This window comes from Embiotoca jacksoni, unplaced genomic scaffold (genome assembly GCF_022577435.1).
Source record: "Embiotoca jacksoni isolate LCO1_2020_lvr unplaced genomic scaffold, fEmbJac1.0.p SCAF_47, whole genome shotgun sequence".
NCBI lineage: Eukaryota > Metazoa > Chordata > Actinopteri > Embiotocidae > Embiotoca > Embiotoca jacksoni.
Window position 1 is genome coordinate 141523 of NW_027185400.1, and position 13458 is coordinate 154980.

A 13458-nucleotide genomic window follows, 5' to 3' on the forward strand; every position below is an offset into this window, starting at 1 on the left:
CCTACCACAACACCAACGACTACACCGATGACAACACCAACAACTTCTCCAAATACTACCCCTACCACAACACCAACTACTACACCAACAACGTCTCCAACTACTACCCCTTCCACAACACCAACGACTACACCGAAGACAACACCGACAACTACTGCAACTACTACCCCTACCACAACCCCAACTACTACACCGACGACAACACCAACAACTACTCCAACGACAACACCAACAACTACTCCAACTACTACCCCTATCACAACACCAACGACTTCAGCGAAGACAACACCAACAACTACTCCAACTACTACCGCTACCACAACACCAACTATTACATCTACCACAACACCAACTACTACACCGACGACAACACCAACAACTACTCCAACGACAACACCAACAACTTCCCCAACTACTACCCCTACCACAACACCAACGACTACACCGAAGACAACACCAACAAGTACTCCAACGACAACACAAACAACTACACCAACTACTACACCGACGACAACACCAACAACTACTCCAATGACAACACCAACAACTACACCAACTACAACACCAACAACTTCAACTACTACCCCTACCACAATACCAACGACTACACCGAAGACAACACCAACAACTACCCCTACCACAACACCAACTACTACAACTACCACAACACCAACAACTACCCCAACGACTACACCAACTACTACACCAACAACTTCTCCAACTACTACCCCTACCACAACACCAACGACTACACCGAAGACAACACCAACAAGTACTCCAACGACAACACAAACAACTACACCAACTACTACACCGACGACAACACCAACAACTACTCCAATGACAACACCAACAACTACACCAACTACAACACCAACAACTTCTCAAACTACTACCCCTACCACAACACCAACCACTACACCAAAGACAACACCAACAACTACTCCAACTACTACCCCTACCACAACACCAACTACTACACCGACAACAACACCAACAACCACACCAACTACTCCAACTACTACCGCTACCACAACACCAACTACTACACCAACAACTACTCCAACGACAACACCAACAACTACAACACCAACAACTTCTCCAACTACTACCCCTACCATAACACCAACTACTCCACCAACAACTTCTCCAACTACTACCCCTTCCACAACACCAACGACTACACCGAAGACAACACCGACAACTACTGCAACTACTACCCCTACCACAACCCCAACTACTACACCGACGACAGCACCAACAACTACTCCAACGACAACACCAACAACTGCTCCAACTACTACCCCTACCACAACACCAACGACTACACCGAAGACAACACCAACAACTACCCCTACCACAACACCAACTACTACCCCAACGACAACATCAACAACTACACCAACTACTACACCAACAACTTCTCCAACTACTACCCCTACCACAACACCAACGACTTCAGCGAAGACAACACCAACAACTACTCCAACTACTACCGCCACCACAAAACCAACAACTACACCAACTACTCCAACTACTACATCTACCACAACACCAACTACTACACCGACGACAACACCAACAACTACTCCAACGACAACACCAACAACTTCTCCAACTACTACCCCTACCACAACACCAACGACTACACCGAAGACAACACCAACAAGTACTCCAACGACAACACAAACAACTACACCAACTACTACACCGACGACAACACCAACAACTACTCCAATGACAACACCAACAACTACACCAACTACAACACAAACAACTTCTCCAACTACTACCCCTACCACAACACCAACGACTACACCGAAGACAACACCAACAACTACCCCTACCACAACACCAACTACTACAACTACCACAACAACAACAACTACCCCAACGACAACACCAACAACTACACCAACAACTTCTCCAACGACTACCCCTACTACAACACCAACGACTACAACGACGACAACACCAACAACGACTCCAACTACTACCGCCACCACAAAACCAACAACTACAACAACTACTCCAACTACTACCGCTACCACAACACCAACTACTACACCGACGACAACACCAACAACTACTCCAACGACAACACCAACAACTACACCAACTACTACACCTGCCACGACACCAACAACTACTCCAACAACACCAACAACACCAACAACTACACCAACTACTACCCCTACCACAACACCAACGACTACACCGAAAACAACACCAACAACTACCCCTACCACAACACCAACTACTACAACTACCACAACACCAACAACTACTCCAACGACAACACCAACAACTACACCATCTACTACGCCAACAACTTCTCCAACTACTACCCCTACCACAACACCAATGACTACACCGAAGACAACACCCACAACTACTCCAACTACTACCGCTACCACAACACCAACTACTACACCGACGACAACACCAACAACTACAACACCAACAACTTCTCCAACGACTACCCCTACTACAACACCAACGACTACACCGACGACAACACCAACAACTACTCCAACTACTACCCCTACCACAACACCAACTACCACACCAACTACAGCAGCTACTACCGCTACCACAACACCAACTACAACACCGACGACAACACCAACAACTACTCCAAAGACAACACCAACAACTACACCAACGACAACACCAACAACTTCTCCAACTACTACCCCTACCACAACACCAACGACTACACCGAAGACAACACCAACAACTACCCCTACCACAACACCAACTACAACAGCGAATACAACACCAACAACTACTCCAACTACTACCGCTACCACAACACCAACAACTACACCAACTACTCCAACTACTACAACTACCACAACACCAACTACTAAACCGACGACAACACCAACAACTACTCCAACAACTACACCAACAACTATTCCAACTACTACCCCTACCACAACACCAACTACTACACTGACAACAACACCAACAACCACACCAACTACTCCAACTACTACCGCTACCACAACACCAACTACTACACCGACGACAACACCAACAACTACTCCAACGACAACACCAACTACTACACCAAGAACTTCTCAAACTACTACCCCTACCACAACACCAACCACTACACCAAAGACAACACCAACAACTACTACAACTACTACCCCTACCACAACACCAACTACTACACCGACAACAACACCAACAACCACACCAACTACTCCAACTACTACCGCTACCACAACACCAACTACTACACCGTCGACAACACCAACAACTACTCCAACGACAACACCAACAACTACACCAACTACTACACCTGCCACAACACCAACAACTACTCCAACGACAACACCAACAACTACAACACCAACAACTTCTCCAACTACTACCCCTACCACAACACCAACTACTCCACCAACAACTTCTCCAACTACTACCCCTTCCACAACATCAACGACTACACCGAAGACAACACCGACAACTACTGCAACTACTACCCCTACCACAACCCCAACTACTACACCGACGACAGCACCAACAACTACTCCAACGACAACACCAACAACTGCTCCAACTACTACCCCTACCACAACACCAACAACTACACCGAAGACAACACCAACAACTACCCCTACCACAACACCAACTACTACAACTACCACAACACCAACAACTACCCCAACGACAACATCAACAACTACACCAACTACTACACCAACAACTTCTCCAACTACTACCCCTACCACAACACCAACGACTTCAGCGAAGACAACACCAACAACTACTCCAACTACTACCGCCACCACAAAACCAACAAATACACCAACTACTCCAACTACTACCGCTACCACAACACCAACTACTACATCGACGACAACACCAACAACTACTCCAACGACAACACCAACAACTACACCAACTACTACACCTGCCACGACACCAACAACTACTCCAACAACACCAACAACACCAACAACTACATCAACTACTCCAACTACTACCGCTACCACAACACCAACTACTACACCGACGACAACACCAACAACTACTCCAACGACAACACCAACAACTACACCAACTACTACCCCTACCACAACACCAACGACTACACCGAAGACAACACCAACAAGTACTCCAACGACAACACAAACAACTACACCAACTACTACACCGACGACAACACCAACAACTACTCCAATGACAACACCAACAACTACACCAACTACAACACCAACAACTTCTCCAACTACTACCCCTACCACAACACCAACGACTACACCGAAGACAACACCAACAACTACCCCTACCACAACACCAACTACTACAACTACCACAACAACAACAACTACCCCAACGACAACACCAACAACTACACCAACAACTTCTCCAACGACTACCCCTACTACAACACCAACGACTACAACGACGACAACACCAACAACTACACCAACTACTACCCCTACCACAACACCAACGACTACACCGAAAACAACACCAACAACTACCCCTACCACAACACCAACTACTACAACTACCACAACACCAACAACTACTCCAACGACAACACCAACAACTACACCATCTACTACGCCAACAACTTCTCCAACTACTACCCCTACCACAACACCAATGACTACACCGAAGACAACACCCACAACTACTCCAACTACTACCGCTACCACAACACCAACTACTACACCGACGACAACACCAACAACTACAACACCAACAACTTCTCCAACGACTACCCCTACTACAACACCAACGACTACACCGACGACAACACCAACAACTACTCCAACTACTACCCCTACCACAACACCAACTACCACACCAACTACTCCAACTACTACAACTACCACAACACCAACTACTAAACCGACGACAACACCAACAACTACTCCAACAACTACACCAACAACTACTCCAACTACTACCCCTACCACAACACCAACTACTACACTGACAACAACACCAACAACCACACCAACTACTCCAACTACTACCGCTACCACAACACCAACTACTACACCGACGACAACACCAACAACTACTCCAACGACAACACCAACTACTACACCAAGAACTTCTCAAACTACTACCCCTACCACAACACCAACCACTACACCAAAGACAACACCAACAACTACTACAACTACTACCCCTACCACAACACCAACTACTACACCGACAACAACACCAACAACCACACCAACTACTCCAACTACTACCGCTACCACAACACCAACTACTACACCGTCGACAACACCAACAACTACTCCAACGACAACACCAACAACTACACCAACTACTACACCTGCCACAACACCAACAACTACTCCAACGACAACACCAACAACTACAACACCAACAACTTCTCCAACTACTACCCCTACCACAACACCAACTACTCCACCAACAACTTCTCCAACTACTACCCCTTCCACAACATCAACGACTACACCGAAGACAACACCGACAACTACTGCAACTACTACCCCTACCACAACCCCAACTACTACACCGACGACAGCACCAACAACTACTCCAACGACAACACCAACAACTGCTCCAACTACTACCCCTACCACAACACCAACAACTACACCGAAGACAACACCAACAACTACCCCTCCCACAACACCAACTACTACAACTACCACAACACCAACAACTACCCCAACGACAACATCAACAACTACACCAACTACTACACCAACAACTTCTCCAACTACTACCCCTACCACAACACCAACGACTTCAGCGAAGACAACACCAACAACTACTCCAACTACTACCGCCACCACAAAACCAACAAATACACCAACTACTCCAACTACTACCGCTACCACAACACCAACTACTACATCGACGACAACACCAACAACTACTCCAACGACAACACCAACAACTACACCAACTGCTACACCTGCCACGACACCAACAACTACTCCAACAACACCAACAACACCAACAACTACATCAACTACTCCAACTACTACCGCTACCACAACACCAACTACTACACCGACGACAACACCAACAACTACTCCAACGACAACACCAACAACTACACCAACTACTACACCTGCCACAACACCAACAACTACTCCAACGACAACACCAACAACTACAACACCAACAACTTCTCCAACTACTACCGCTACCACAATACCAACAACTACACCAACTACTCCAACTACTACAACTACCACAACACCAACAACTACTCCAACGACAACACCAACAACTACACCAACAACTACTCCAACTAATACCCCTACCACAACACCAACTACTACACCGACAACAACACCAACAACCACACCAACTACTCCAACTACTACCGCTACCACAACACCAACTACTACACCGACGACAACACCAACAACTACTCCAACGACAACACCAACTACTACACCAAGAACTTCTCAAACTACTACCCCTACCACAACACCAACCACTACACCAAAGACAACACCAACAACTACTACAACTACTACCCCTACCACAACACCAACTACTACACCAACAACGTCTCCAACTACTACCCCTTCCACAACACCAACGACTACACCGAAGACAACACCGACAACTACTGCAACTACTACCCCTACCACAACCCCAACTACTACACCGACGACAACACCAACAACTACTCCAACGACAACATCAACAACTACTCCAACTACTACCCCTACCACAACACCAACGACTTCAGCGAAGACAACACCAACAACTACTCCAACTACTACCGCTACCACAACACCAACTATTACATCTACCACAACACCAACTACTACACCGACGACAACACCAACAACTACTCCAACGACAACACCAACAACTTCCCCAACTACTACCCCTACCACAACACCAACGACTACACCGAAGACAACACCAACAAGTACTCCAATGACAACACAAACAACTACACCAACTACTACACCGACGACAACACCAACAACTACTCCAATGACAACACCAACAACTACACCAACTACAACACCAACAACTTCAACTACTACCCCTACCACAACACCAACGACTACACCGAAGACAACACCAACAACTACCCCTACCACAACACCAACTACTACAACTACCACAACACCAAAAACTACCCCAACGACTACACCAACTACTACACCAACAACTTCTCCAACTACTACCCCTACCACAACACCAACGACTTCAGCGAAGACAACACCAACAACTACTCCAACTACTACCGCCACCACAAAAACAACTACACCAACTACTCCAACTACTACCGCTACCACAACACCAACTACTACACCGACGACAACAACAACTACTCCAACGACAACACAAACAACTACACCAACTACTACACCGACGACAACACCAACAACTACTCCAATGACAACACCAACAACTACACCAACTACAACACCAACAACTACTCCAATGACAACACCAACAACTACACCAACTACAACACCAACAACTTCTCCAACTACTACCCCTACCACAACACCAACGACGACACCGAAGACAACACCAACAACTACCCCTACCACAACACCAACTACTACAACTACCACAACACCAACTACTACAACTACCACAACACCAACAACTACTCCAACGACAACACCAACAACTACACCAACTACTACACCAACAACTTCTCCAACTACTACAACTACCACAACACCAACTACTAAACCGACGACAACACCAACAACTACTCCAACGACAACACCAACAACTACACCAACTAATACCCCTACCACAACACCAACTACTACACCGACAACAACACCAACAACCACACCAACTACTCCAACTACTACCGCTACCACAACACCAACTACTACACCGACGACAACACCAACAACTACTCCAACGACAACACCAACAACTACACCAACTACTACACCTGCCACAACACCAACAACTACTCCAACGACAACACCAACAACTACAACACCACCAACTTCTCCAACTACTACCCCTACCACAACACCAACGACTACACCGATGACAACACCAACAACTTCTCCAAATATTACCCCTACCACAACACCAACTACTACACCAACAACGTCTCCAACTACTACCCCTTCCACAACACCAACGACTACACCGAAGACAACACCGACAACTACTGCAACTACTACCCCTACCACAACCCCAACTACTACACCGACGACAACTCCAACAACTACTCCAACGACAACACCAACAACTACTCCAACTACTACCCCTACCACAACACCAACGACTTCAGCGAAAACACCACCAACAACTACTCCAACTACTACCGCTACCACAACACCAACTATTACATCTACCACAACACCAACTACTACACCGACGACAACACCAACAACTACACCGACGACAACACCAACAACTACTCCAACTACTACCGCTACCACAACACCAACTATTACATCTACCACAACACCAACGACTACACCGAAGACAACACCAACAAGTACTCCAACTACAACACAAACAACTACACCAACTACTACACCGACGACAACACCAACAACTACTCCAATGACAACACCAACAACTACACCAACTACAACACCAACAACTTCTCCAACTACTACCCCTACCACAACACCAACGACTACACCGAAGACAACACCAACAACGACCCCTACCACAACACCAACTACTACAACTACCACAACACCAACAACTACCCCAACGACTACACCAACTACTACACCAACAACTTCTCCAACTACTACCCCTACCACAACACCAACGACTTCAGCGAAGACAACACCAACAACTACTCCAACTACTACCGCCACCACAAAACCAACAACTACACCAACTTCTCCAACTACTACCGCTACCACAACACCAACTACTACACCGACGACAACACCAACAACTACTCCAACGACAACATCAACAACTACACCAACTACTACACCTGCCACGACACCAACAACTACTCCAACAACACCAACAACACCAACAACTACATCAACTACTCCAACTACTACCGCTACCACAACACCAACTACTACACCGACGACAACAACAACTACTCCAACGACAACACCAACAACTACACCAACTACTACACCTGCCACAACACCAACAACTACTCCAACGACAACACCAACAACTACAACACCAACAACTTCTCCAACTACTACCCCTACCACTACACCAACTACTACACCAACAACTTCTCCAACTACTACCCCTTCCACAACACCAACGACTACACCGAAGACAACACCGACAACTACTGCAACTACTACACCGAAAACAACACCAACAACTACACCTACCACAACACCAACTACTACAACTACCACAACACCAACAACTACTCCAACGACAACACCAACAACTACACCAACTACTACACCAACAACTTCTCCAACTACCTCCCCTACCACAACATCAACTACTACACCAAAAACTTCTCCAACTACTACCCCTACCACAACACCAACGACTACACCGAAGACAACACCCACAACTACTCCAACTACTACCGCTACCACAACACCAACTACTACACCAACAACTACAACACCAACAACTTCTCCAACGACTACCCCTACTACAACACCAACGACTACACCGACGACAACACCAACAACTACTCCAACTACTACCCCTACCACAACACCAACAACCACACCAACTACAGCAGCAGCTACCGCTACCACAACACCAACTACAACACCGACGACAACACCAACAACTACCCCTACCACAACACCAACTACTACACCAACAACTTCAACTACTACACCTTCCACAACACCAACGACTACACCGAAGACAACACCGACAACTACTGCAACTACTACCCCTACCACAACCCCAACTACTACACCAACGACAACACCAACAACTACTCCAACGACAACAACAACTACACCAACTACTACCCCTACCACAACACCAACGACTACACCGAAAACAACACCAACAACTACACCTACCACAACACCAACTACTACAACTACCACAACACCAACAACTACTCCAACGACAACACCAACAACTACTCCAACTACTACCCCTACCACAACACCAACAACCACACCAACTACAGCAGCAGCTACCGCTACCACAACACCAACTACAACACCGACGACAACACCAACAACTACCCCTACCACAACACCAACTACTACAACTACCACAACACCAACTACTACAACTACCACAACACCAACAACTACTCCAACTACTACCCCTACCACAACACCAACGACTTCAGCGAAGACAACACCAACAACTACTCCATCTACTACCGCTACCACAACACCAACAACTACACCAACTACTCCAACTACTACTACTACCACAACACCAACTACTAAACCGACGACAACACAAACAACTACTCCAATGACAACACCACCAACTACACCAACAACTACTCCAACTACTACCCCTACCACAACACCAACCACTACACTGACAACAACACCAACAACCACACCAACTACTCCAACTACTACCGCTAACACAACACCAACTACTACACCGACGACAACACCAACAACTACTCCAACTACTACCCCGACCACAACACCAACGACTTCAGCGAATACAACACCAACAACTACTCCAACTACTACCGCTACCACAACACCAACTATTACATCTACCACGACACCAACTACTACACTGACGACAACACCAACAACTATTCCAACGACAACACCAACAACTTCTCCAACTACTACCCCTACCACAACACCAACGACTACACCGAAGACAACACCAACAAGTACTCCAACGACAACACAAACAACTACACCAACTACTACACCGACGACAACACCAACAACTACTCCAATGACAACACCAACAACTACACCAACTACAACACCAACAACTTCTCCAACTACTACCCCTACCACAACACCAACGACTACACCGAAGACAACACCAACAACTACCCCTACCACAACACCAACTACTACAACTACCACAACACCAACAACTACCCCAACGACTACACCAACTACTACACCAACAACTTCTCCAACTACTACCCCTACCACAACACCAACGACTTCAGCGAAGACAACACCAACAACTACTCCAACTACTACCGCCACCACAAAACCAACAACTACACCAACTACTCCAACTACTACCGCTACCACAACACCAACTACTACACCGACGACAACACCAACAACTACTCCAACGACAACACCAACAACTACACCAACTACTACACCTGCCACGACACCAACAACTACTCCAACAACACCAACAACACCAACAACTACATCAACTACTCCAACTACTACCGCTAGCACAACACCAACTACTACACCGACGACAACAACAACTACTCCAACGACAACACCAACAACTACACCAACTACTACACCTGCCACAACACCAACAACTACTCCAACGACAACACCAACAACTACAACACCAACAACTTCTCCAACTACTACCCCTACCACAACACCAACGACTACACCGATGACAACACCAACAACTTCTCCAAATACTACCCCTACCACAACACCAACTACTACACCAACAACTTCTCCAACTACTACCCCTTCCACAACACCAACGACTACACCGAAGACAACACCGACAACTACTGCAACTACTACCCCTACCACAACCCCAACTACTACACCGACGACAACACCAACAACTACTCCAACGACAACACCAACAACTACACCAACTACTACCCCTACCACAACACCAACGACTACACCGAAAACAACACCAACAACTACACCTACCACAACACCAACTACTACAACTACCACAACAACTACTCCAACGACAACACCAACAACTACACCAACTACTACACCAACAACTTCTCCAACTACCTCCCCTACCACAACATCAACTACTACACCAAAAACTTCTCCAACTACTACCCCTACCACAACACCAACGACTACACCGAAGACAACACCCACAACTACTCCAACTACTACCGCTACCACAACACCAACTACTACACCAACAACTACAACACCAACAACTTCTCCAACGACTACCCCTACTACAACACCAACGACTACACCGATGACAACACCAACAACTTCTCCAAATATTACCCCTACCACAACACCAACTACTACACCAACAACGTCTCCAACTACTACCCCTTCCACAACACCAACGACTACACCGAAGACAACACCGACAACTACTGCAACTACTACCCCTACCACAACCCCAACTACTACACCGACGACAACTCCAACAACTACTCCAACGACAACACCAACAACTACTCCAACTACTACCCCTACCACAACACCAACTACTACACCTACGACAACACCAACAACTACACCGACGACAACACCAACAACTACTCCAACTACTACCGCTACCACAACACCAACTATTACATCTACCACAACACCAACGACTACACCGAAGACAACACCAACAAGTACTCCAACTACAACACAAACAACTACACCAACTACTACACCGACGACAACACCAACAACTACTCCAATGACAACACCAACAACTACACCAACTACAACACCAACAACTTCTCCAACTACTACCCCTACCACAACACCAACGACTACACCGAAGACAACACCAACAACGACCCCTACCACAACACCAACTACTACAACTACCACAACACCAACAACTACCCCAACGACTACACCAACTACTACACCAACAACTTCTCCAACTACTACCCCTACCACAACACCAACGACTTCAGCGAAGACAACACCAACAACTACTCCAACTACTACCGCCACCACAAAACCAACAACTACACCAACTTCTCCAACTACTACCGCTACCACAACACCAACTACTACACCGACGACAACACCAACAACTACTCCAACGACAACATCAACAACTACACCAACTACTACACCTGCCACGACACCAACAACTACTCCAACAACACCAACAACACCAACAACTACATCAACTACTCCAACTACTACCGCTACCACAACACCAACTACTACACCGACGACAACAACAACTACTCCAACGACAACACCAACAACTACACCAACTACTACACCTGCCACAACACCAACAACTACTCCAACGACAACACCAACAACTACAACACCAACAACTTCTGCAACTACTACCCCTACCACTACACCAACTACTACACCAACAACTTCTCCAACTACTACCCCTTCCACAACACCAACGACTACACCGAAGACAACACCGACAACTACTGCAACTACTACCCCTACCACAACCCCAACTACTACACCGACGACAACACCAACAACTACTCCAACGACAACACCAACAACTACACCAACTACTACCCCTACCACAACACCAACGACTACACCGAAAACAACACCAACAACTACACCTACCACAACACCAACTACTACAACTACCACAACACCAACAACTACTCCAACGACAACACCAACAACTACACCAACTACTACACCAACAACTTCTCCAACTACCTCCCCT

General features: G+C 46.6%; 1 protein-coding gene across 1 annotated transcript; it reads left to right on the forward strand.

Moving 5' to 3' along the window:
• Nucleotides 1-11520: 11520 nt before the first annotated feature.
• On the forward strand, nucleotides 11521-12903 carry LOC138210613 (mucin-2-like; the record flags this gene model as incomplete). Its single annotated transcript, XM_069169866.1, has 1 exon — nucleotides 11521-12903. A coding segment is annotated over one exon (1383 nt), but the record flags the coding sequence as incomplete, so codon positions are not given.
• Between the last annotated feature and the right edge of the window lie 555 nt (nucleotides 12904-13458).